Source organism: Haliaeetus albicilla, chromosome 26 (assembly GCF_947461875.1).
Source record: "Haliaeetus albicilla chromosome 26, bHalAlb1.1, whole genome shotgun sequence".
In the NCBI taxonomy this organism is placed as follows: Eukaryota; Metazoa; Chordata; class Aves; order Accipitriformes; family Accipitridae; genus Haliaeetus; species Haliaeetus albicilla.
Window position 1 is genome coordinate 7,383,637 of NC_091508.1, and position 27,545 is coordinate 7,411,181.

Here is a 27,545-nt window from a genome sequence, read left to right on the forward strand (position 1 = left end):
GAGCCAACACTCTTGTCATGCCCTCACCCCGGAATCCTACCCTGCATGGGAGGAGGGAAGCCCCACGGCCCCAGGCAGGCAGGGCTGGGGGCTGGGAGCCAGCACACCCCACCAGCTCCCGACCGCAGCAAAGCCCCGCAGCACCCCGCTTGCTCCTCACCGTGTCCCGGATGGCCCCAGGGAACACCCAGGGGTGATGCACGCTCACCCGCTCCTGCGCCAGCACCCAGGACCCGCCAGAGCTGCTCACATCAGGTCCCTGAGCGCACACAGCACGGGGGGAGACGCACCAACACGCAGCCACATGCTGGGGGAACGGCAGCTCCACCTGGAGAAGGTGGCATCGCTTGGACATGCAGGATGTGGCCCAGACGAAACCAGGCAAAACCCAGCTTGAACATCCCCGCTCAGGTGTCCTCCGCCTCCTCTGCTGCTGCCTGATTCACATGCAGGTCTGCACACGAAGGTGCCCACACTGCTGCATCGCAGCCCCAGCGCCACGCTGCGGCTGTACAGCCGCAGAGGTCCCTTGGCAGTGGGTGGCCGCACGTTGGTGGACCTCCCAGTGGGGTGACCTCCAGGGTCCAGGAAACATCCCCAGGCTGGCTGGGGTGGGAAAGCGTTACCGGCAGCACTGCACCCATCCAAGGACTGGCATCAGGGGCAGGGAACAGCAAGGGGCACACTGAGCAGTGGTGGGTGGAAACCTGAGTCAACAGCAGCCAAGGAAGAGAGCAAAGGTTTTTCAGTGCCAGAGAAACAGCCCAGGGGTTGGTGCTGTCCCTGCATGTGCCCTGCCCAGGCCCCAAGGATAGGCAGGACAGGGCAGGAGAGCAGCACCATCCGAGCAGATGCTGCCATGTTAAGCAGAGCTCACTGCCTGTGCCAGGCCCTTCGGATACCATGGTGCCGGCAGCAGTGTGGGTGCATCCCAGCAGGGCTGTTCCCAGCCCGGGCTGTGCCGGGTCCCCACCAGCTAAGGGATGCCCTGCTACAGAGCACAAGGAGGATATGGCGACACCAGGAACAAAAGAAGGGCCTTGCTGCCAAAGAGGGAGGGCAAAGCCAGAGCTTTGCACACCCCAAAGCCAGCAGCAGGTTGCTGGTGGAGGGGAGCCACAAGTGCCAGCCCGACGGACGCAGGCAGGCAGGCATGACCAGGCAAGGAACTAGGATGCCAGCATATTCAGCTGATACAGAAACGCTTCTGGGGGCTGGGGTGTCCCCAGCTAATCCCTGCTCTCACCATCAGACCTGATCATCCCACCCTCTCTTTGAGCTGGGCCCTGGGACCCCCACTGCCTTCTCAGCTGGGCCCACCCCAATCACCACCCTGCCGAATTCACCCCGATACTCCACAGACAGTCCCCATGCCCCGGCCGTGCCTCACCTACCTCAACCCTCTCTCCTTCCAGGCTGCTTCCCCAGCAAGCCATGGGGATACCAGGTCCCATCAGACGGCCCTGCACATCTCTGAGGGGGACATGCCACCGCGTCCTCTAAGCTAGCTCTGACCTACTGCCCTACAAGCCTGGGTGTGCGCCGGCGTGGTGCAGGGAGGCACTGGCCCGGCGGCCCGGGCTCGGGGGCTGATGGCCCCATCTGCAGCACTCGGCTCCTGCCCGGTGCATTAGCGGCACGGGGAGACGGGGCCTGGGGCGGTATTTGCTTTCTAGGTCAGAGCCAGCGGAGGAGGCTGGATGAGGGGCTGTGCTGGATGAGTGCTCTCGGCCGGCATGGCAGCTCCTCGCCCCGGACGGCTATGGGAGGAGGGGATGCCCCTGCTCCCCTGCCCTGGCTCTGAAGTCGGAGCCCAGGCTCCTGGACAGGGTACCCCGGTGTCCCCCAGCACCCGGACAGGGACGTCCCTTGGGGACAAAGGCCCTGCCATGCTGCCTGCTCTGGGGTAGCCCCTCCTGAGTGCTGCTGTGGGGCCATGGGGGATGGAGCTGCGACTAGGTCACTGCACGGCCCCACATGCCAGCAACATCCCAGCAACGTGGCTGATCTCCAGGACATGTCCCTGTGGATAAGAGGATCCTGTGCTGCCCCAGCTGCCCTCCTGCCCCCATCCCTGGGGAGGGGTACCCAGCACAGACCACCAGCACAGAGTACCCAGTCTGTCTCTGCACCCATTGGCAGGGCACTGGAGACTTCTCTCAGGGCAAATCCAGGGCATCACACTGGGGACCCTGTGCAGGAACAGGGATTGCAGCACCTCACCTTGGCGGTGCGGGCTCAGCTCACTGTGGTGCTGAAAGCCTCACCCACGTGCAGGGCTCCATCCGCAAAGCCTGGCCCTTCCCAGGAGGAGAAGCGGACCCTGCCTGGGTCAGTGTGCAGGGCTGAGCCCAGGGAGCGTCCCGCCAGGGCTGACCCTGCCCACGCTCTGCCTGCTCAGTGGCTGATGGAGACGAACTGATGCTCTGGCTCACCCCTCCCGGCACTGCCTCCGCAGCCAAGGACACCCCAAGGTTATCTGCCTGCACGAGCAGCTCTGAGGCAAGACAAGGAGGGAGACAGGCAGCAGTGGAGCCCTTCACCCCCACTGGAACCCCAGCCATCCAGGGCAGCCCAATGCCACCCCATTGCCCATCACACCCCACAGTTCAGTGGCCAGTGGCAGAGGGTGGTGACGTGCCACTTCTGTCTGCCAAGCGATGGGTTACGGTCCCCAGAAGGGGTCCATACTAAGCCAGCACAAGGCACCCCTGTTCACAAGCACAGGGCAGCCCCCCAAGGCCACCCCATGTGTCCGTGGGGAGGACGGGCCTGACACCTGAGGTGCCGTGGACACTCTCACCCCCAAGATGGAGCATGCAGAGGCAGAGGCCAGCACAAGCACCCCTCGGTGTGTGTCTCCTCTAACTTTAACATGTGCCTCCAGGCCATGTCTGGGGAGCATTAGCCCCCAGGATGGGTGTGAAGCCATGGGGTGTGCTCTATACTGCAATGAGCTGACATGACTACAGCCACCCCAGGAGGGCTGGAGCAGCACTGTCAGGCCAAATACCTCCTCCTGCTCTGGGACAACTCAAATGCTGGAGTTATTTATTTTCTCATGTGCTGAAACAGGAAACCTCCAACATGCTGAAACCCTGGACCCTTGCCAGAGCCAGGGGCACCTCAACAGCCTAGCAGGAGCTGGACACATCTGGAAAAAAAGTGCAAGCCCTGGGCATGGTGGGCTGTGTCCACCTGCCAGGAGATGTCCCTTGCCCTGTGGGTGGAGGGACAGAGGCTGATGGGGGTCCCAGAAGGAGGGGACCCCACGCAGCAGCGCACCCTGTTCCACCATCATGCCACCCATCGGCAATGACACTTCAGTGCTTGGTTCTCGCTGGGGTGCCGAGACCTGACCCAGCCTGTCCCACCATGGGTCACCAGCACTCCCAGCTGGACACAGGACATCCCCACAGTGCCAGGGTCAGAGGCAGCAGCTCAGACCCACTGGTGTAAGCTGGGAGAGAGCTTCTGAAAGCAGCAGTATTTACCCCAGCAGGGCTTTGGCTCAGGGCTCCTGCAGCCACACGCCATGTGCTTTTCTCAGCCCCCTGCTCTGGGAACACCCAGATCAAGCTGGACACTTCCCACACACTGGGAGAGCAGCACGCCCCAGCTCAGGGGCTCAGCAGCCCTGAGAGGCCCCAGCTGGCCCAGCACCACCAGTACTGCAAGGGCTACACTGCCTCACCAGTGGGAAAGCAGCTCCTAGGATGCAGGGACATGATCCACCTGGCCAGACTGGCCGTGATCTATGTGCTCTTTCATCCATCTCTGCTGTGCCTGGTGCCCCTCCACCACCAGCCAAACAGGAGGTGGTGAAACCTCCAGGAGAGCCCCAGTCTGGGCACGAGCCCTGGCGCAGGCACTTACCCTGTGGTGATGTCGTCATCTTCTGTCAGCGTCTTCCCCATCAGATCGCTGTCACTCATGTAGCCTGACTTTAGCTCCACATCATCGGTGTCCAGCGCCTCGACCAGCTCCAGGCGGGAGATGTGGCTCAGCTTGCTGGGACTGCGCATGGGCATGGTGTGCGAGTAGTGTGCCCGCTCACCGTGCATGTACCAGCTGGGGGTGCCCTCAGAGCGGCAGGTCCCCCCGACTGATGGCGCATCCCCCGCCTGCAGGCGCGGGCTTGACTGCCCATAGCGCCAGGACAGCGGGGAGGAGCGGTTGGACAGGCTGGAGACACTCCGGGGGTTGGCTTCATCACTGTCGTAGCAGGTCATCTCCAGGGAGCTGTGAGGATGGGGTGCATGGAGGGTTAGGGCAGGGCATGGTGGCCAGCAGAGGTCTGTGCCCTACCTCACTCCCCCAGAAATGGGGCTGCAAGTGCTTAGAAAACAAAACTGCCCATTTTGAGGTAGCCATACAAGGCCAGAGGCTTCCAGGAGTGTGGGTGCAGTGACACTGTCTGTCCTGGACCCCCTCCATCTTGGCTGGCAGGGGATGGTCCCCTCCTTCCCTACCTGGTGCCAGCACAGCGTCCCACACTCCAGGACGCACTGGGACATCCATACCACCAGCACCCACTGGCGTCTGGTGGTGCTCATTTCTCCCCAGGGACCGTGGAGCAGGACATGGGGTGCGATGGGGAGGTCTGTGCCTCCCTACAGCCCCAACCACCCCACAGAGGCCCTATCCACCCACCTCCATGGGGGTGGCACCAGGGCTCGCTGCAAACACGCCGAGATGGGCTGCCCAGCCCAACGGGGCTGCCTGCAAGCATGCTGCTTTCCAGCCAGCCCAGAGCCCATGAGTGCATCAGGAACAGGGAGTTCAGTTACTCCCCACACCCCTCAGGGTGTATTTTGGGCAAACAGCATGTCGGGGAGTGATGTTGAGACTAAATTTAGACACCAAAAGTGATTACTTCTTGGAGCAGCTACTTGGGAACCCACAGCCCTCAACTTGGCTCCAAACGTTACTATCAGCGAGCTATTCCCCAGCTTGGATTAAACGTTCCTGCAGGAACACCAAAAGCCAAACCCCGGCTGCAGTATTGAATTTAAAACAGGGAACTACATAAAAAACTAGGAAGTTTTTTAAAGCGGAACTAAAAGGGTTTAGTTTTTGTCAGCAGCACAAAGGCTATTTAAGGATGTTCTGCTGGTGGCTCAGAGCAGATGCAAACCACGTCTCCAAGCAGGACAAGCCCCTGAGGAAGCTCGTGCGGCCCTGCAGCCGGGTGCAAAGGCTGCCAGAAGTATGATGACGTCTTTCAGGAACAAAGTTGTGTCCCAGCAAGGAAACAGCAAAGGCTGAGCCCCCAGCCGCTGCACAGAATACAGCAGGGAGAACAAGAGAAATTTGAGGAATAGTTTGTGGGAGGAATAAAGAGAGAGCCCAAAGCGGCTACAGGGATACCGGCAATGCAGGGCACATCCAGAGGACCGTGGATGACATCTCTATCGGACACACTTGCAGGAAGCATTCCTGAGACCAGAATTAGTGGCTATGTGTGTAATTACAACATACCAGGAAAGAGCTGACACAGCTTTGGTAAAGGAAAATCTGGCTCACAAGCGTGGTGGAGCTCCTGGAGGGATGCAGGAAGCACACTGCCAAGGCTGCTGCAGGCTACCAGAAGGTGGTGGATGAGTGCCCTCACCAAAGGCAGATTAAGCTTCCAAATAAACTCAGCTACGACGGGATAAGAGGGAAGATCCTCACATATTTAAGAACCACTTACGGGACAGAACACAGAGGAAGGCATCCCTGGGCTATCAACAGTCATTTTTCTCTGTGGCAGGGATATGGCTGAGGCCTCCGCCATGCGACGTACTCATAACTCATCAAGAAAAGGAAGTGATAGCAAAAGAGTCGAAACCTGCCAGCAACACTAATTTAATCACCTATAATATCCTCACCCTATTTCCTTAAGACTGGGGCTGATGGAGGATTTGCAAAGGAGCTGAGTGCTGGGGCAAGAAGGCAGCAGGTGAAGTTTCACCCAGATGAATGCAAAGTGAACACAGAGCAAACACGAAGTGAACACAAAGCAGCCCTGACTCAGCATGAGCAGCACCAGGCTGTGAACCAGCTCCTATGCCGAGCAAAGGGATGGCAGAACTGTAATGGATAATGCCAGGAAATGGCCAACTCGGGGAATATTGCTGCAGCCCCATGCAAATCCCACTGCCCCAGCAATCTGCTGCATCCGGCTCAGAAAAGGTCTGCAAAATGCAGCCAAGGACAAGCAAGGTCTAGACGAGCTTCTGGGTTAGGAACAGCTAAATCATTGAGGATGAAGCAGCCCGCTTGAAGCTGATCAAGGGGCAACACAGGGAAGGTCTGTAATGATGAGTGGTGGGTGAAGCGGGGGTCGAAGCTGCTGCTTTTTGCCTCTTCCAACACAAAAATGAGGACCGAGGGACACCACGAGGTGGCAACAAACACCAGGAGAAGGATGTTCGCCGCATCCTCAGCTTTCCCTACTCGCTGACACCTGACACGGTCTCTCTGCAAAGCCCAGGCTTCATAACGCGGCTGCACCAGCGGGGTGGGGGCCGGGAGGGTGCCCTGGGGGGATGCCCCCTCCCCACCCGCTGCTCCTGGCCCGCCGCTGACAGGGTCCGGGCCCTTCGGCCCCGATAAGGAGCCAGGCAGGAGGCTGGAGCTGCCATGCTGACCCCGAGCGCGTCCAGAGCAGAGCCGTAACCCTGCAATGGTCTCAACTGAGAGATGTGGGGGACACACAGGTAGTCCCAGGCATGTGTCAGAGAGACCTCTGAACACAGGTAGATACTCCGCTCTGGTTCACCGCCCAGCAGTCACCCTTTCCCCAGCCCCACCGTCCCCACAGCCCCAGCTGCAACCCTAGAGTGCTACCAGCTCCAATCTGGGCAGGGTACCCCACCTCTGCCCGTGGACTGCCAGACATTTGGTTGGCTCTGTCTGAGGGTTTCTCCATCATCACCCCTACACAGAGTAGAGAAACTGAGTCATGGATGGGGATGGAGCCAGTGGTCCAAACCCGGGCAGGTGCAGGGGATACCTTCACCTCTGGTTGTCCATACAGGGACACCCAACCATCGGGAACAGACCTCACCCCCTGCCTGGAGTCTGGGGGCAACCAGCTCCCCTTGGTGCCACCACCACCCATCCCCACTGCCACAGAGCACATGAGGCAGCATTGGACCCAGAGCACTGCTAGGGATGGAGCTCTGCCGCAGCCCTGTGCATGACACCCCACAGATTTGGGGGCATCTCTCCAATCCCCCATGCACAGGGTCCCCAGGCCAGAGGCCACAGCTTGCTCCCTCCCACCAACATCGCCCTTGCTCAAAGCAGAGCCGCTTCCCAGCCGCCCCAACCTCCCTTGCTGCCCCAGGAAGGACACTGGTTGCGGGGAAGGGGTGGTGGGGGTCCGGTTTTGGCGTCTCACCTGTGAGACACCTGAGAGCCCCTCAGGCTGGACATGGTCTCCTCCAGGTTCTGCCGAAGGTCCAGCACATTTTGCACTGTCCTCTTCCTCTGGGACTCAGGGTCTGTGGAGAGACAAGGCAGCAGCTTTAAAGGGATGAATGGTTCCTGAGCCCCTCTACCCGCAGCTGTGCCCCTCCCAGCTCCTTCCCACACCCCTCTGCCCACAGCTGTGCCCCCCAGCTCTCACTTTGCCACTGGGAAGGGACAGGGCAGGGCTCGCACCAGGTTTGAGCTGCACCACCACGAAATGCCACCCCCAAGGGTGCTGTGGCCATGATGGGGATGTCTGCTCCAGGAAGGATGAGCTGGGCAGTGGCCAGCAGGGCCGGGGGGACCAAGTGAGACCACGGGACCCACGCAGGTGACAGGAGGCCACCTACAGTCAGGCAACCCCGAAGCACTGTGACCCTGCTCCATGGGGCCACACAGGAGCCCTTGCCCCGGAAGAACATCCCCAAACCTGCCCCTGTGTCCCCCAGGCTCTGGAGGTGCTTCGGCCTGGCGACACAGGTGCTGCAGCAGCACCACCCAGCATGCAGCCAGCAGAAGCTGAGGAGATGTCAGGGAACAGTGCAAGTCGAGCCCCGCTCCTTGTGCCCAGGGAGAGGTTGCCGCTGCTGCAGGCTGGAGCAGCCGGCAAGACCAAGCCCCCCACAGGCACAACCTGGGGCTGGAAACCCTGAGCTCCAGCTGCTCTGGGGCTTCTCCAGGGGTGTACCCCCATAGCACTGGCGTGCATGCACACACGCAGGTGTGCACGCACACACGCAGGTATGCACCCCCCAGCCTGCACGTGTGGACATGCATGTACCTGCACCACAACCACTTGTGCATGCAGATCCACACGCACATGTAAATGCATCTGCAAACACAGAGGCGCACCTGCACACACAAGCATGTGCACCTCCCTCCCCCCCAAGACATCCCTACACATGAATGCACACATATGTGTGCATACACACACACAGAGGAGGGGGGGTCAGACCTGGCACAGCCCTGGCAGTGCTGCCGAGCTCGGCTCCAGCCCCCCACGCCCCTGACCCACTCGTGTGCATCCCCGGTGGCTAACAGCCGTGCCACCGCAGCTTTGATCCCCAATTTCAAGCCTTTCAGCCACAGCTTGCCATTGAACCGCAGTGACAGCGGGCGCCGGGGATGCTGGACATGGCTCCTCCTAATGTAACGTGGCAACCAGCACTTCAGGATTTGCAACGGCACTGTGTAAGCTGCAGTGACGCAGGGACTGGGGGGACACCACTGGCACACACCCCGGCAAGCTCCCTGCAACAGCATCGCCACATGTCCAGCACAGGAGCAGGGCTTGTGTCCCATTGTCCCCATCACATACCAACCATGCCACCGGACATGCCACAGGCAGCACCCATGGGTGATGCTGCCCCCTCCCAAGGCTCTGCTCGCCCACTGACCCGGGCAGGAGCACCTCAAACCGGTGAAGCGGCACCAATTTACGTGTGACCCTGGAAGGTGGTGACAAGCGGTAACAGCCCCAATGAGACAGGTTAAATCAAGCAGGTTAAAGCCAGTTGTAGATGAGGGTAAGAGGGTTGGTGAGCCCACGGGGCACCCAACGCAGCCGGCACACGCCATTGCGTAAGAATACCCGGTCCTGCGTGTGTCCGATCACCCTGGTCCAGCTCCCTGAACAAGGCTTAGCAGGAGGCAAGTCATGAACTTGTGATTAAATCTTTGTTGTGGCCTGTGCATGTTGGAGGAGTTAATCAAAGGCACAGAACATCCAACCGGTGCCCCAGAGCCACAGGATAGGGATGTGCAGGCAGCAAGGGCAGAGGGCTGGAGGGCTGGAGCAGAGGGGCTGCGCACATGGAGCTGGAGTGCAGAGGAGGCTCGAGGGGCCCTTGGTGCTGGAGGATGGCACCCACTCTGCTCTGTGGCTGGGGACAAAGGGACTCTATGCCCCTCTGGTGGGGCAGGCGGAAAGGGCCATGCTGGCAGATCAGGGTCACCTCAAAGCTGCCAGGTCCTGCCCTTGGGCTGCCTGGAAAGATGGATTTTCAGGCCTGAAATGGCGGAGCAGAAACCTGAGGCCAAGTGCATCACTGCCACACGTGCATTCTGTAGGCCAATGGAAGATTTTGGCGCGGAGGCACATCTGAACCTTAGGGAAGAACAATAAAACACCCACCAGTGTCCCCAGGCGGGTCCATGCAGGGAAGGACTCGGCACCCTCAGCTCCTCCACCCTGACCACTTTCAGTGGGGGCCATCCACCCTGAGACCAGCTCCTGTAGCCGGAGAAGGCGGCACACATACCCTAGCAGCGACATGTCCCTGTCGGCTGGGGCGGGACAGAGCAGGATGGGATGGAAGAGCCACCATTGTCCCCTGGCGCCGCCAGCAGCTCCCACCCCCTTGCCAGCTCGGCAGCGTGCTCCTCCTGGGCACAGCTCCCTCCCAAAAACACTCCGGCTGCCTCCCCCGTGGCCACCCGCAGCCATTCCCCCGGGGCATGAAGCCAGCACTTGGGCCTGGTGCTGCCTCCTCTGGGGGTGCCACTGCCAGCAGGGCTGCCACAGCCACCCCCATCCCAAGGAGCAGTGGGGCCAGGGTGAGCACTTGCTGTGTCTCCTGTGCAAAGCCAGAGGAGCTGACATGTGGGTGCCACCTCCTCCTGCACCCTCAGTGCTGCTGGGGGACCCCCTGCAGCGAGGACCCCCACGGCACCCAAGGTAAGAAGCAGCATCCAAGGGCTCAGGTGCCTGGCAAAAGGCTGTAGGATGCTTCAGCCCCAGTGTTTCAGGGCTATGGCAGTGACCCCCATCCCCAGCTTCATCCACAGCACCATTGGTCACCCATGCCTGGCACAGTTTGCTCTCCTGGCCTCCAGTGTTTGGGTGACAGTCCAAGTCACTCTAGCCTCTGCAGTTGCCCCAGGAAAAGCAGCAGCTCTCACCTGGGAAAGGGCCAAACTGGGACTCAAGGAGCTGCTCACCCACCTCTGGCACACATCCCAGTGGCTGCATCGCTGCCAGCGCTGAATTGCCACTGCCTATCCCTACTGTGCTGGGCCAGGGCGGTGACACCGGGCCCCCACAGTCCACTTTCCAGGTGCAGCGAGGGGCTTGGGGGCTGTCTCAGGGCTGTCTGAGCTGCAGCATGCCAGAGCTGAGCCAAAACTGGAGCTGCTGGGAGAGGCTGGAGTGTGGGAACAGCAGGAGCGCGCTGGATTCCTCCCCGCATCAATTTAGCAAGCTTCCCGCAGCCAGATGTTTCCAGCTGCTGGAGCGGGGAGCCGCAGGGACAGCTCAGCCCGTGCTACAGCAGGGTCAGTTGGACACCCTGCCTTGGCTGGGCTCATTTTCCAGGCAGTGACAGCCAGGACGCATACCCCAGTGTTCCCTGCTCTGCTGGGGCTGCAGGCTCAGGGACCAACCACCCCCTCTGCCCCAGCTCCAGGCTGGCTTGCAGCCCTGTTTGCAGCTCCCCGCCACTCTCACAGCCTCTGTCCTGCTGTCACAGAGGGAAGGGGGTGCTGGCTCCAGCCCTGTGCTCCCCTAGCCTGGCCACGCAGAGGAGGGCAGCCCCAAGATGTGGCTACTGTCCCCAAGCCTTGTGCAGGGAGGCCACCAGGCCTCACTGCCCAAGTCGCTCTCCCCTGTGCCAGGCTGGGTCTAACCTGCCTTTGCCTGCAGCCATGCTTGGGCAGCTCTCCCAGCCCCCACCCCAGCCCCTACTGCTGCTCCTTTCTTAACTGAGTGCTCTGAGCGCTTTCTCCAACATCAGCAAACACAATACGGCTCTGCTTTGCACACAGGCAAACTGAGGCAGGAAGTCCTAGCCCACTCCTAACCACCCCACTGTCTGCAAGCGCTCTCCTGCATGGTCTCCATCACCTGCCTCTGTGTTAAACACTGGATCAGCGCTGCCTGCTACACGACGGTGGATGTCAGCACAGTGACCTGGCACCATGGGTGCCCAGCCCCGACCCATGCGCTGCCCATCACCCCCATCTCCTGCCCTGCACAACTAGGGAAGCAGCAGATACCATTGCCAAAAGAAGGAGCAAGACAGAATGTGAGGCTGGAGGCAGCTGAGGAGGAGGAAGAGGAAGAAGAGAAATGAGGGAGCTGTGCTGCAAAGGGCTGGAGAAGGGCAAGGCACTGTGTGCCTGCTGCGGGTCTGACTGTTCTGGGCACAGCAGGGCCAGGGCAGGAGGAGACCAGGCAGCTCCACGTTGTGCCCACGTCCAGCCCTTCCCATCACCTCCAACAGTGAGCGGTGGCAGCTCCTCTGCCTGCACAACGGGGCACAGCCGCGTCCCCGCAGCCGGGCGCTGCCGACGTGGCCAAGTACGTCAAGGAATGAGGAAATCATCAACTCCAAACGGCTCGTGACAGCTCATTTCAAAGAAGCATGTGGCCAACAGCTCCCGCTGGGGCCAGGCAGAGCCGCATCCATGAGACACATGTGCCCCATGTGCCTTGGCACAGAAACCTGCATGTGTGTGCCGCCTGAGCGCTTGTTTGCATCATACATATGTTCATGTGCAGGCTGCATGGTAGCAAAACCCTCTCTGCCTGCAGAAAGGTGTGTGTGTATGTGCACACCTGTGCCTACGACCTTGCATGCATGCCCACGTGTATGTAAGCAGGCACAAGGATGGCAGAAGCCAACGCCAATGCTGGCATGAGTGTACTCGGCCTGCACGGATGCACCGTCTGCACCTGTGTTCATAAGCTTGGCACGAGCATGGCACTCACATGCATGTTTTCTTGCCCCCCACAACCCAACTAGTCTCATTTCAGAAGATCAGACTCGGAAAGGACTCCTGGCGACCCAGTAAATATTTTAATGGCAAGCAGGAATTTGCTGTAAAAGGCCTCACGGTGTTTCTGAGTCATTATGGTTGGGTCCCTATTACACAGTAGCTGCAATGAACTTCCCCAGGCCATGAAACATTTTTAACTGGTTGCTCAATTCCTTCCAGCACACTGAAAAATACACTAATAAACTCTGCAATAAAAACCATTCTTCCGGGGCCGTGAGACTCCTCCAGCCCAGCCGAGCTCCCCGGCTCCACAAGCCCTTGTGCAGATAGACAATTCTCCCACCGCGCTGCCTCAGCCCGTGCTCCCAGCTGCATTTATGAATGAATGAGCCCAGGCGCTGTTTTGCTGGTGTTTTCCTTGCAAACACTCCGCTCCGGTACCCAGAGCCTGCCGCAGCCGGTCTGCCAGCCTGAGGGGAGACCCAAGATCCCAAGGCTGGTGCAAACCTTGCTGAGCCCTGTGCGTTCCCAGCTTACACCCCGCAGTGTGCGATTTGGTTACTGGTGTCTTGGCGCGCCGACAGCAAAGTCTTTCCATATGGAGTAAAATGGCTTTATCTTGCATTTCTTACATCCAGCTCTGATTCACACTCCCGGACGGCTGGACAGGGGGATGGTTGCAACCTGCAATCCTTCTCCCTGTGGCTTAATTAATTCTCTTCCTCCCCTCCAACAGCTACCAAACAGGCTAAATGAGCAGCAGAGATGGCTAATGGGGCTCTGTGGGGTGACTGCCAGGTCCACAGTGTTTGCTTCCACCATCGGCCTTGTTTTCCAGCCTGGCCCCCATCCCTGCAATCCCTGCGTGCTCCCAGGGATGTACCGGGACCCCCCAGAACCACCTCTCTCTCTTAGAAGATGCCCCAGCGCACCTCAGCTGGGCAGAGCACATCCTCGCCCAGTGGCCCAGGAGGGCATCTTGCCCTTTCCTCCAAACCTGTTGCCCCACCCCATTGGAAGGCAGCAGGTTCGTTAGCACTCACCATGGTTTCATTGCTTTAATTGCCAGGGGCTTCTTGGTGCGAGCTGAGGGCTGACTGCCAATCCTGTCTCCTGCAGCAGTGTTGGGAGTGGGTCCTGCTCCCCAGGAGGCAGGGACAGGGCTGGGAGCCCTGTGCCATCCAGCACCCTGGTAACATGGTACCTGGGTACCCAGATGGCCGACTGGCACCTCCAAAACACCCCAAGCAGACGAAAGGGTAGAAGCATGGCCAGTATCCCCCGGAAGACGGCAGCAGCCCCTAGGCTGACACGGCTGGACATGCTCTGCCCTGGGGATGCAGAGGTACAGCCTCCTGCCAATGGGGATGGGGATGTGCAGGGGATGCCACAGATACCTGAGGATGGGTCCCTGTCCCCAACTTCAGCCAGGGCAGGCTGGGCTCCCTGCTTGCTGCTGCCCCGTACGTAGCCCTGTGACCCCAGTGGGATGCAGGCTGCAGGAAGGAGATTGGATGCAGTGCAGCGTGTCCAGCACTCGCCCTTGGCAGACAGAGGAAAGGCCAAGCAGCAAAAGCCAGGGCAGGCAATGGGGTTACAGTGGGCAGCGCTGGTGGGGACACTGTGCCCCATGCACGCTCTGAGCCTCCTGGGGAACACCAGGTCCTGCAGGGACACAGCAAGAGGAGAAGCGGTGACAGGACCCCACTTTGGCGCAGCCCTGCCATATCTCACACCTTGCTGGATACTTCTGCAAAACAACATGGCTCTGCAGGAGGATCCAAGGTGGCTGCAGTGAGGAAGGAAGCCCCTTCCCCTGCCTGCACCTACAATCCCCATCGCTGCAGCCATCCCCACCACCGCAGCCGGCACAGGCTGGGGCAGCCCCACACTGTGCGTGGGGGCTGTCACCTCCCCGCTAGCAGGCAAGAGCAGAAAATTAGCAGTGGCACAGTGGTGACAGGCCAGGACTTCAGCCGAATCAGCACTTCTGGGGCGACCGCTGCTGCTAAGCCGTGCGAATCACGGCTTGTAATGAGGGCAGGGCTGAGAGACCTGGAGCCTAGACCCTGTCTGGCTCCAGCGAGCCAAGCTTTTAAAAGGGATTCAGACTTTCTCAGGCTAAAGCAGCCATAAATCTAGTTAATTGGGTCTCTCCCATATACAAGTTTCCAAGTGAACCCGCTGGAGAGATCCAGACCGGGCCTCCAGCCCACTTGTGGGTTATTCTTTCAATGGATGCTGCACTTGGCCCCAAACCACCCCACCTGCGCATCCAAATTACAACTCCTTTTTCAGCAGCGATAGCCTCTAGCTGCTCAACATCCCGTGCATCCCACCTCCGCGTCACCCCCCACTCTCCCACGTTGAAGAGCCAGGAGCACCAAAAATCCCCCGTGTCACGGCAGACCCTGTTCCTGCACGCAGCGCTGCACACCCCTGCAACACAGCTGCCTCCAAAACTGCTCCTGCAAAGCATCAGAGGAGCTGGGAGTGTCCCAACGCCCCAGTCGCCAGCACCACGGGTGTCCAAAATAACCCTGAGGAAATGCCTGTGCAGCTTGGGAAGGAGGGGGGTTGCAGATGGCAGGTGGATGGGCCAGATCCATGCACCAAAGGGTGCCCTGAGCCTCCGGAGACTGGTGCACATGGCAGCAGAAATGCATGGTGACACTAACTCCCCCGTTAACAGCCCCGTGGCCTCAGGCACATGGAGATGGTGTCACTGCACCTGCGGTCTTTCCTAAGCTGGGGCCCCGGCAGAGTGGGGTCAGGCCCATCATGCAGTGCTCTGTGCCTCAGTTTCCCCCCCGCCCCAGAGTCTGCTGTCCCCCTGGGGGTTAGCGTTATTGGGGTGTGCCAGCACTGTCCTGGACAGCAATGTGCCACAGGTACGCCCAGCCCAGGAGTTTCATGAGCCCCAAATGCTCTGCACATGACACCTTTAACGCAGCCACCAGCAGACATCCAAAGCAATGCTGCAGACCCTGCCCCCCCCCCGAAAAAAGCCGGGGGGGGGGGGGGGCAAAAAAAAAAAAACAACCCATGGCAAGGCAGAAGGTGCGGACGGGCCCCGGCTCAGAGGCCCCTGAGCAGCCGGCGCCAGCGGGTTCATGCTCCCCACGTGTCACCAGATGCGGGTCGGACATTGTGGAAATTCAAAATTCCAGATGGCTCTTTTTGGGTGGGTTGGGTTTTTTTTTCCTTGCCTCATTTCCAAGGCAACAAGACTCACTGTCATCTGCTAGTTGCCATAGAGATTTCACCTGATTCTGCTTCAGCGGAAGAGAAAGCCGGGCGAGCTCACTGCTGCCGAGGAGCCACGAGCCGAGACCGCCTTCAAACTTACTGGGAAGAGCGGAGATAAATGGGGCTTTATACGACGGAGGCAATGGGCTGATTCAGAGGATCAAAGGAAGGAACTGTGGGTTTCTATAGCACAAATCAGCCCTTCACTTAACTGCTTCGGTGCCCTCCAGATGTGCCCTACATCTGGGGACGCTGCCAGCCCCCATTCCAGGCTTTGCCTGGTGGAGGAGGGGGACGTGGGCGCAGGGGGAATCCTGCACCCACTTCTGACTGCATCTCAAGGACCAAGCTGGGTTCCCTGCAGGGATCCCATAGCGTGATGGAGGGCACAAGGCTGATGGCCAGTCACAGCCACATCCTTTCTCCCGTAACTACCCTCCCTCACTGTGCACAACCCTTCTCCAAAGCCCCAGTGGCCCAGAGAACAAGCGAGCCAAGAGGGAGGATGGGGCGAATGCAAAAGCAGCCAGGGAGGAGGGAGATCCTTGGGCCATGGTGGAGATGCCCATGGGCTGTGCTCAGCATGGCTCAGCTGCCACAAACATAGGGGTTAAGTGCCACATGTCCTCAGGGGAGCCACACGCACCCAGCCACAGCACCCAGCCACAGACAGTGTTTGTTCCACATTGGGCCCTGGTGCCGTCTCAATGGCCTGTTACTGCTCAGGACCCTCCATGTAGATGGTGTGGATGTGCCCATGTCCCAAGCCTGGCTGCAGCACGTGGTTCACAGTTGTTCCTCCCAGACCCACGCTCACGCCCAGGTCCTGCAGCAGCTTCACAACTGCCTGCCCCTCTCCCCAGCACAACTGGGCTGCCCAGGACTAGGCACATCACCAGCACACTGTTCTGCACCATTGTACCTCCAGCCACACGCACCTTCCTTCTCCAGTTGGTGTGGGAATAAAAACCTGGGTGAAAACCCAGGGCCATGGGGATTCACAGGCCTCCCCATGAACAGGGCAGCCACCCAAATTCAGGTACGGAGAGACATGACTCGAGCTCCCTGATCTGCGACAGCAGCCCTTGGACTCGCAGTCAGATGCCCCAAATCAACAGATCTGATGATTCAAGGGAGCCAGCCTGCCTTGCCTGGGGCTCCCTTTTGCTGAGGACATCAAACCCCTCGGGCACAGGAGAAGATCCTGGGTGCTGGCAGGATGCTCACAGGTGGCAGTCACCCCTGGGTACAACAGGCAGAGGTCCCCATGCTCATCCCTCCCCGCTGCTCTCCACCGGGTGCCCAGCCCTGGCTGAAAGGGCGTTTATCAGACCCAGGAGCCTGTCCCCTCCCCAGCCCACGGCCCCGTACCAGGGCCAGCGGGAAAGGCCCCGGCTGGGCAGCTCTTGGCTCGAGTTGGCTCCGTTTTGCAGGGAGAACAGTCATTAGCAGAGCCAAACTCCCCATTCCCAGCCAGAATACGGCCATGCTTGGGGAAGCTTTATATTCAGAGACAAACAACTCACATTTGCTTTTTAACTGTTGGAATTGCACCCACTGGGACGGAGCGAACAGGGAGCCTTTTGTCCCCCTCGCCTTGTGACTGCGAGCTTTGTGCAGAGCAATGCGTTGCAAACACAATTCTCCCCGGCCTCAGCTGGGCTCTCGTAGACACTTGGTCTGTCTGTCCATCACCAGATCAGCCAAGGAGCCCTCGTGTGTCTCCAGCAAGAATGCAAAATGTCCTCCCTGGCTCCCCCACCAGCTGCAGCCTGCAGAGCTGCTCTGCGCTGAGCTGCTTATCAGAGCCACCAAGATGGACCTAAAACGCAGCCAGTGCTGGAGGCTCTTCACCTCGCCGAGTAACAGGGTGGGAAACCAAAGTTGCAGGAGGCTACGGGAGGCAGAGCTGCTCACTTGGGTTACAGCTTGCCTGGCAGCAAGGCAGAGCAGCACTGAGCATGGAAAATGCCCAAGTCACCTCCCAGACACGGGGTCTCTGGAGACCTCCAGCCCATCGCCAAGCTCCTGGATATTGGAGCTGGCAAGGCACTCACCAAGCTGCCGTGGGCACCAGCGCTGGTCAGAGCTGCCACCCTGGAGGGGAGCAAGGGACAGCCCACCTGGAGTGGGACATGTCCTTGACACACCAGCTGAACCCTCATCCTCGCCCAGCAGCACCACTCAGGAATGAGCATCTTCCAGTCCACGAGAATGAGACCCCTGCAGTGTTGCTCTCCTCCAAACCCTCAGCTTCAGGAAGGGGCTCAGCACTTGCGAGCTCACCCTGGCCTCTCTGCAAAGCCCAGGGGATGCCAGCCCACAAGGGTCCAGCTGCAGGCAGGACCAGACCCCAGGGGAAGGTCATCAGCCATTGCACAAGGTGGTCCCCCAACAGCACCTCCAGAGATGAGCCAGACCAGGAGGCAGAGCACCTCCAGCTCCCCCAGCCTCGGGGTGCAAACCCAGCTTAAACGAGTTCCAGGCTCGTTAGTGGATCTATTGTTGCCACCTCCCGCGGGAGGAGGAAGATAACCGAGGCTATTTTTGCTTCCATCTGGGGAATCGTTTCCCTCCAACGTGTACTGCCACGATGCTAATTTTTAAGGCTGGTGATTAATTGATGTCAGGCTCATTATGGGGCCAACGGATCCCTCTTCCTCAGAAGCGCAAAGGACGGGGGGGACATGTTTTGACAGATGTCGTTCGAGCTGCATGTGAGTGACGTCCTAACAACGGAGGAAAATAGGAGCCATTACCATGGAAAGCCCTGGAAATGGGAAGGGAAGTGCCTGCACGCGACCCCAGCGCCCTTCCCCGCACACCCTCTAATCAGCCCTTCACGCTCTGCCCTGATGGTTACCAGGGTTTTGCTCCCGGAGATAAACGGCCATTGTGCAAGCACGGGGGTAATTGAATCTCCTGCCTGCAGTGAAGGCAGCGGGGAGGGCTCAGCCTTTCTTCTCACCCCCGGCCCCAGCCTCGCAGGAGGGCCAGGTGCCAAATTCACTCTGGCACCAGGCGCAGCAGCCTGCGGGAGCCAGAAACAAGTCCGCTGCACATACCATTACCAGGATCCCACAAGGCTTAGAGTCTCCCTCCAACTGTGCTCCCCCAGCAGTGGGGTGGGCGAGCACTGCCGGGGTGCTGGTCCTATCAGGCACTGGGGCAAGATCCACCCCTGAAAATTGTGGCAGCATCTGCAATAGCAACCCAGGCAGGGCTGAGGACTGACATGCACATCAGAAGGGGGTCCCTTCAGTCTGCCCCATCATCTGCCCAGGTGACATTCACCCCGAAGCAAACCCGCTAGCAGCAGGTTTGCTTGAAGAGGGCACCACAGCTTTGACGGCAACACACCGATATCCTGTGTTCGTCCCCTGGTCCCCATGCAGCCAACAGGAATCAGCAGCTCCCGGGTCCCTGCCCAGAAGTGGGATGAGGCATTCCAGTAACAAACAGCAGAGAGCCTGGGGTGACCCAAATTAATGCAGGTGAACTCTCCTGCCCACTATGCCAGCTCCCCCAGGGCCACCCCTGCTGCAATAAGGGAGCGTTGGGCCCCTGTCTCACCCAGTAGCACATTCCCCTTCCCATGAACACTGCCATTACCTCCGCTGGCCTTGTTACCCAGTCCTCCGAACCTGCCCTGGGAAGGTGCCTTCCCCCCACTGGAGGCAGAAGCAGTGCCAGCCCCATGTGCTTCTACCCATCCTATGGCCCCCTCTGCCCTGCCCCTCCTGCAGCCCCACACCCTGCACAGCGGCTGCAATGACACCCAGGGTTTCACCCTGCCGCCTCACAGCACTGCCCCACATCCCTGTGCTGAGTGTCCACCAGGGAGGTCAGCAGCACTGGTGCCCCCCATCCATCCTCAGCACCGCCAAATCCTCCACCAGCTCCAGGGTCCGTGCTGCTATCTGCTGGCTCTATTATTATGAACTTGTTTTAATTGCTGCGCAGTGCCTCGAGCACCCTTCACAGGGAGAGGGATGCGTATGAATAAATTGTCTATTCTTAGCGCTGAGAGCTCCCCATTGGGAGCACAGGGGCAAGGGCTCAGTGTGCTCGGTGGCAGGACCTGCACCATCCTCCTTCTGCTTCTGGACCTGTTCCACCTCTCGCAGTGCCCTCAGTGGGTCCCCACCACTGGGAAAAGGTTTTCTTAAACAGCAGTTGCAGTTTTCCCACTCGTGGTGATTTGCAGAGAAGGAAGATCCTGCCTCCTTCAGGAAATCTGGTTGTGCCACAGGAGGGAAGGGGATGCTTGGGACCAGAAAGCTTTGTGCCACCACCATGAGAGCTGCCACTCAGTCCCTGCTCTCCTCCCTGGGACCCCAAAGCCCACCGCACCCCCGCCCAGGCACCCCAGTGGGGCTGGAGGACTGCATGGAGCAAGAGGGCTCTTCACCTCAAATCTATCACCTGCATTATGGCGAGGGGAGGGACTCTGACACGCTTTAGGATTTAATGCAAAGAACTGCTGTTCCACCCCACAAGTCCAAGTTTTACTGTGGGCTTGGCAGTGTCAGGGATGGGCAGGATGGAAAACACTCTGAAAAAGGCATTGGCACCAACAGGAGGGATTTCAGTGGAGCCTCCGGACTCTCCGCCATGTGCCAGCTCCTGTGTCCACCCTTGCCACATATCCGCCAACACCAAGGGCTGAGTGACATGCTGTGACAGTGGCTGCGAGCCCCCGGGCACATCGGCTCACTCCAACATTAAACAGGAGAGTGGCCGCTCGCCTCCGGACCCCTGCGCAGTGACAAGCCCGTCCCCTGCATGCTGCAGGAATCGTTTAAGCATGCCGAGAGCACGCCGACTTACACGCCCCGGCTTGGACGGTTTGGGATCCCCCCTGCCGAGCTGGAGACAATGCCGTTCCCTGTGCCGCCAAAGCGCCAAGCACACGGCTGTCCCACAGGCAGCACCCTCCCAGGGATGCGACCCTCCAAGGATGGAGCCGTGGGGTCTCCGGCAGCACCGCAGCTGGGATTTATCCCCCGAGATGTCCCACCTCCACGCAACGGCTGCCTGCACTGAACAAGCCCTCTCCACCATGGGAAGCAGCGCTGCAAAGTACTTTGAGCTCTTCTCCCCAAATTTGCTCCAGGGGCCTGTCCAAGCACTGACAATGCGCAGCCCAGCGCCACGACCGCTGCAGGAAAAGCTGAGCCAATACTACAGCTTGGGGGAAAGCATCAGCCAAAAGTCACTCAAACAAGGAAGCGATTTGTCTTCTTCTGGCTACGCTTCCCCCTGACAAAGGAGCGCGGAGCAGGGAAGTCAGTTGTGATCACGTGCGGCGTACCGACCAAGCAACCACCAAACCAGCGACTGGGAGCGCTCACACCAGGAGCCTGACAGATAAAACAGAACAGGGGAAAAAGGATGAAAAAAGAAACACCATGTGACCCCTCGCCCGATCCAAGCCAGGCATCGCATCCAACAGTTCTGAATATGAAATACACACAATGAGCTCCAGCGAGTAATTAATCCCTTCAGGAACACTGTAAGTGATTGCAGACAGTTTAGCAAGAAAAAAAAAAATTGGAAAGTCACTGAAAAAATTACCATTAAACGTTTCTTTTTCTGCTCCAGTATGAAATACAATGAGATCTGCTAGGAGATCTCTCTGCTCTGCAAAATTTAAAGGTGATGGATTTAAGCTGTTTTTCTAACAACATTCAATCTACCCGCCAAGCTGACAGCCATGAGAAACCAGCCCAACCCAAGTGAGAGCAGCAAGAGCAGCCCGTCTCCAATGTGGGTGCTCAACTCTTGCCTCGGTGTCAGTGGGAGACAGCGGGGGAAGATTTCTGCAGGGGACGAAGCACAGCACAGAAAGGTGTCCATGGTATCTCATGGCTGTATCACCAACTCAAACTCTCTGGATGACTTTTGCAGGTCAGAAGTACAGGAAGTGCTGGCAGCAGCACCAGGCTTAAACCCAGCTTAGGGAGCAGGACAAACACTCCTGGTGATGAGATTTTGGGCTCCCTGGTGATGCTCAGCTGTGTGAACCAGACCCCTCACCTGCCTCCACCTCCCCTCTCCATCCCCTGCTCCCTCTTGCCTCCTTCACCTTCTCCAGCGTTAAGCAGCCAGTCCTCCAGCTGGAAGGCAAAGAACCAGAGGGCTCCGATTTGGGCTGAATTCTGGCCTGTTGCATCCAGAGCCCTGCCTCTGCTTATTGCTGTGCCCCAGGCTGCCATGCAGCCACCTCCCCGGCCCTGCACACACAGGCAAGGAACCACCTCTGTCCACATCCGCCCTCATGCAAAGCTGCTGCGTACAGGTGACCAACCCTGCCATCCCCCACAGATCAACCACCTGGAGGCACAGTGGAGTCTGCGGGGGGGTCTGTCCCCCCACCCAGCCTCAGCCCCCCACCTCCAGTGAGCACCGACCCCCATCACGGCAAGGAAGGAATTCAAGGGCACAGCAGTTGCCTTTTGCTTCCATGTCGCCATGGGATTTTTCAACCAACAGCTTCTACTTGTAAAACTGGCGTTTATTAAAAAGAGCATTAGGAAAAATGTATTTTCTCCTGTCGATAAAGTGACTTGAAATTAGTTGGAATTTTAAAATTAAAAACACACCCTAAACTTTCACTTCCACTTGAAATCACTCTGGTTTTGAAAACAGACTTTTTCCTCCTTGTCCTCTCCTGGGTCTTCCCCCCCTCTCTTGTTCTCTCCTCACCATGTTTTTGTTTAAAAATTCATCAAGCCACGGAAAAATTCCGGGGCAGGAAAAGAGGGAAGAAAAAAAAAGCGGAAGAAACTGTGGCTTTTACAAACCTATCTCCGCGCAGGGGAGAAGCAGAGCTCCAGACTTGCCTTCCTCCTCTTGGAAAGCAAGAGGCACTCAGAAGGATGAGGGAATATCATATATTAACCAACCTCCCGCACACCCCCAGCAGCAGTTACAGCCTTACTGACCCTTTGCAGAGCTCTGCAATCCTCCCTGGGCTAACGTGGCTCCCCCAGCACAGCAGCCAGCCTCAACCAGGGAAAAAGGGATGGATGAGCCAGGAAAACCACCCTGCGTGTCAGTGTGGGACGCAGCCCGCTCCAGCACTGACTGTAAACCCCGGATGCTGCTCCCAGCTGAGCTCCCAGAGACCTCAACAGCTTGTAAGAGGGGTCTCGCTCCAATGAGCCAAGTGCCAGACTGTGTCCAGCCACGATGCAGCTCTGAGCTGGATGCCGGTTGATGCGAGGCACGTCCCACACGCAACACTGATTTGGGGAAGGATTGAGACGTACCCAGATGCCGTTACTCAGCGGCAAGGCCACTCCCTACACCGGTGTGCCGTGACACTGAATGCCGGGTGCTGCCAAAGGGGCAGGGACATCCTGTGTCCCTGAGTGTCCCCACAGTTTCAGGGGTCGCTCCCATCCCAGGCTGATCCTGCTCCACAGTGCCAGAGCTTCCCCACTACAACGTGCACTTTAAGGACAGCTGCTGCACTCTCCGTACAGGACGCGTGTAACGTCTGCTTATGAGCTAAAACACTCCATAAGGGGATGAAAAGCTACATGGAAATGGAAGATCATTACCATGATCTCCTTGGAAACATCCCATCGGAGCAAGTTTTTCTTCCTCCTTCTTCTCTCTCCCCCTGTGCATGAATTCTGGCACCCCGTGCATTGCTTGGCGTTGCCTCAGCACTGTGGGTCCAAAATGCAGGCGTCTGATTTCTAAAGCCATTGTCTGGGATGTGCTATTGAGCTGCAAAACATGGATGGTTTGGGATGGAAAACAGGCATCTCTTGCAATACAAAAAGAAGCTGGCAACCCAGATTCGATTACTCTTTGAAGCTATAGAGAATCTCAACCAAACAAAATTTGCTTTATTCCCACAAAGGGAACAAGAACCTTAGCAACAAAGCAAATCAGCACCTCTGCCCCTTGAATGCAACGATGAGCAAACCAAGAGCAGAGCAAAGGGAACGTGGCTTTGCCCCACTGGTCACTGCTGTGGCGTGGAGCGGCTGGTTTTGGAAAGCAGCACAGCAGCATTGTACACATTAACATGCTCCACTTCGGAATGCAAGGCTGGAAAAGCTGCTTTGCAAATTTACTTTTGATTTGGAGCTCTGGGTTTCTCTCCTCCTTGTGTGCTGTTACACTTTGCGAATGCTCGTGCAGACTGTTCGAGGCAGGGAGGTTTTCAGGAACCCCAAGAGTTTCACCAGTTTTAACACAATGACTATTTGCTGAGGAAATCACCCCAGAAAATTTATTACTTGCTATTCGCTTTCAAAAGTAAGCAGGGCTGGGAAGCACACAGCAGTGCCAACAGCAGCTGAGCTGAGACTTAATCCTACCCCCAGGTTACTGTACTTTCCCCACGACTAATAAGCTATCTGACAGGAGGCGACCTCCCACCGCAAGCAACGCTGCCACGCAAACTCTGCTTGCAGAGGGTTTTCGGAGCAGCTTTAAAATCCCAACCTCCAGGCCGCACTCTGCACAGCCCCAAAAGCATCTCACAGGCTCCAGGAAGAGATTCCCTCACTCATCCCCCATGCTGCTTTATGAGCGGGGCTGTTCCCCTCCCCTTGCAGGAACCAGCCACATGTTCTCCATCTGGGAACAGATGCCCATGAGCCAGCAAGCTCAACTTGGAAAACTAACTGAAAATAGCACAAAATTTCTCAGCGCTCTACAGACCACAGCCGGATGATGGATATTAGTGCTCCAGCAGCACCGGGACGCTGTTTGGCACAGCGCAGCAAAAGCACAGCTAAAACAGTTCAGGGAAATGAAAATGAGATGGCTGAAGGTGCTGCTGCCTGAGCGTCTGCCCTCTTCCAGATGTTCTTGCCTGTAAGGAAGGAAGGTCTTGGTCTGCTGGTAAATCAGCCCCCAAACTGCTGCTGTGCTCAGCCTGGAGTATTGAAGGACACCAGCTCTGTCCCTCCCGCATCCCTGAAACTGCTGGGGGACATCCTGGTCTCCAAGGTAAAACCAAACAGCCGCAGGGCTGCTGTAGCTCTGTCAGGCTGTAATGGCTCCCTTGCAGCTGAGCTGGCTGGGGACAGCGGCCGTGATGGGCCATGCCTCTTGTGCTCTGACACAGGGCAGAGTCCTGGGGAGAAAGGCTGAGACACCACATAGGGCAGGAAATCTCACTGCCCTGACACAGCTGTGCCTGCAGCACCGCTGGTGCAGGACTGAGGAGCAGGAGGTCTGGGTTTTTTTTCTGGGTACTGCTGTTCCCCGCAGGGTCAGGATGCAGCCAGCTTTTGGGTGCATCTAACCACTTGACAGCAGGAGACAGGACGTCCAGACAGTGATATATCCAGCCTCAAATCAACCTGGGGTGAGCCATCAAAATGGAATTTGCCAAAAGACAATGCACTGATGATCTGTGAGCCCCCAGCTATGTACAGCCTGAGGCACAAAAGATTCAGGTCTGCGGCTGGGAGTCAGGCAAATGTTGGTGCTTCCCCTTGGCCAGTGATCACACAACACGTTCTCCAGGCCGAGCAGGATTTTAACCCCATGCCAAGTCTATGCGCATGTTATTTGGGAGAGAAACCACCACTACCAGGAGCCAATGGGTCCCTTGCGCACTGGCACCTCCGCTCCCAGGACCTCTTGTCATTGCGCATCCCAAGGTGCAATGCATGGCCTGTCCAGGGTAACTCCAATTCCCTGAAAGGGTTTTTGTTACATTTTTAAATGAACCTGGGGCCTGTGGGAGGCACAGGAGTGCAGGGCAGCTATCTTCCATGGTGCCTGGCAGCAGCTGGAGCAGCACCAGAGAAAAGTCCGCAGGCTGCCCCCATTGACTCCCCACGGCTGCTTGCCTTTGGCAGCTTCATCTTCCCCAGCCCAGCACGACAGGAAGGAACACATCAAGCGCCAACAGAGTGAGACTTGATTCACTCCCACCTTTTGGTCTGCAGCCGCATCAGGCCCAGTGAAGCCCAGCTGCGGCACGAGGCCGACTCCTTGGGAATCAGCACACACCTCTCCAGGCTCACAGCAGTGACACTTTCAGGATGCTGTCTGTCTTCCCTGCTGGGAGGACAGGAGGGAGGAAGGGGAGGAAGGGAGGAAGCTGAATGTCATTATTTCCTTTGCTTTTGCTCTGCGCATTGGGAGTTTGGAGCTGTCTCCTCATCACTCCCTTGGTGCAGTGAAAGTCAGGAGATTAAAGGCAAGGTGGCTGCAAAAGGCCACAGCTGCATGGCTGCGGGTCCTGCACTCGTGGTGGCTGCAGCGCCCATGGCCCCACGTTGGTCCTGCCCTGGCAGAACCAGACAGTCCCAGGTCCCAGCCACAACCTGTCAAATGCCTTTCCTCCTGGTTTTAACACAGGGGGAACTCAGCTATCCCCACTCCCGCAAAGCAGTGCTCCCACATTGGATCCTGCCAAAACACCCCTGCCTTGCCCGGCTCCACCACCACCGGGTTTGTTCATGACGCTGTACTCGCCCTGGCAAAGCCTCCTCCAGCTTCTAAGCCACCAAGGCTGGGAGAAGCCTCGGGATGTGGGAGCAGGCGCCTGTGAGGCTGACAGTATGTCCCCCATGGCACCACACTGGGAACTGGCTGGGGAGGGATGTGCTTGCCCCATCGTATGGCCTGCAGCATGTTTTCTGCCAGCCCCAGTTCACCTCTCTGGGAGCTCCCGCGCCACAGCAATCGATGCAAATTAGCCGCTATCTATTCTTCCACTTGTTTGCATCAGCTTGGAAATATAATGCCAAGTCAGAGATAAAGAGAACTGAAAACACCCCAACAGCATCTAATGATTCCAGCCTGAGGGGTTCATTAAAGAGATGAGTTTCAACATCACAGGTCCCAGCCCAAACAGCAGGTTCCTTTGCCTTGCTTCCCAAGCTCACCCCTCCCTGCCAGCACCCACATCTCCCCACACATCAGGCCACGAAAGGGAAGGGCTGCTCTTCATGGGGTAGGTTTTATGGAGCCCAAACTGTGCCCACACGTGAAGGGGTCCCCACCACGCTCCCTGCAAAACGCTGATAGTGTCCTGCTGAGGAGCAGGCCGCGTAGCTGTGCCACGACAAACCAGCTGACCCCCCCAGGCTAGAAAAAACGCCAGAGTAAACTCCTTTTTGTGTCAATCCAGGCTGGCACAGGACCAAGACATACCCTACACCGACATGTGGGAAGCTTGAGACGATGCTGTGCATGGGCAACGGACGCGTGATTTTGAGAAGTGTCTCATCAGTGAGTTATTCTCAGCCCGCAGCGATGCTGAAAGCTCACATGGCTATAAATAGCTGGCAACTGAGCCGTACCTGAGTCGCAGCTTTGAACGTGCTTCACGGCTGCTCACCAAATCAGGAGACCCAGACTGCTCAGTGTAGGAACTAGGGCAGTGACAGCATTGGGGACACTTCAGTCCCACCAAAAAAGCACAGAGGTGCAAGTTTCACAAAAGCTCAGTCTGGACTCCCAGTAGAGCCAGTAAGGACTGGGTCTAGCCAAGATTGTGTACTTCATGAGGGTGCTACTGAAGGAGCTTGTCTGGTTGCAGGGTCTCATTGTCACACTTGGTGACACAACCTTGCACAAGATGTGCAGAGGTGGGACATGAAGCAACCCCAGATCCCAACCACACAGGCTCGTGCCCAGCGGGCCTGGCACTAGAAATAAAAGTGGTTCAGCCTTTCCCTGGTGCTAAAGGCGTGGTGCTGCCCCTCTGCCATGCTGCAGTTATGACATTCTCCCCTCCAGCTCGCACACCGCAGGCTTCAGCACTCACAGCACAGCTCTTCTCATTTTCCTGGGTCACACGAGAATGACCACAACCTCCAGCAGCTTCAACAAGCTGCAGAGGACCTCAGCCATGAGCCATTCTTCCAGCTCACTGAGCAGGAGAGGTTTCCATCCCACAGCCAAACCCAGCCAAGCAGCTGGTGAGCCAACGGAGCTGGCATGGAACCCAGCCCTCCCACCGCATCACCTGTGGCTGCAAGTCAGGCTTGCAGCCTGCTGAAGGAAACGCAGCTTCATGAACGCGGCACAAAACCCTCAATCCAGACTGAAAGTCACCTCTTGGGTCCCCTTTAGAAGGTCCCTCCTAGGCAGCTTACCATCCCCTCCTTACCCGCGCTGCCACTGGGCAA

At 58.1% G+C, this 27,545-nt stretch overlaps 1 protein-coding gene across 3 annotated transcripts in view; it reads right to left on the minus strand.

Moving 5' to 3' along the window:
- Nucleotides 1-27,545, minus strand: part of NAV1 (neuron navigator 1) — a 78,470-nt gene that overhangs the window by 24,745 nt on the left and 26,180 nt on the right. For all 3 annotated transcript variants that reach the window (XM_069771583.1, XM_069771580.1, XM_069771581.1), the window contains exons 5-6: nt 7,391-7,493; nt 3,877-4,242 (exon numbers count right to left, since the gene is read on the minus strand). In XM_069771583.1, the coding sequence (XP_069627684.1) occupies nt 3,877-4,242; nt 7,391-7,493 (469 nt within the window). The remainder of the gene's footprint in view (nt 1-3,876; nt 4,243-7,390; nt 7,494-27,545) is intronic.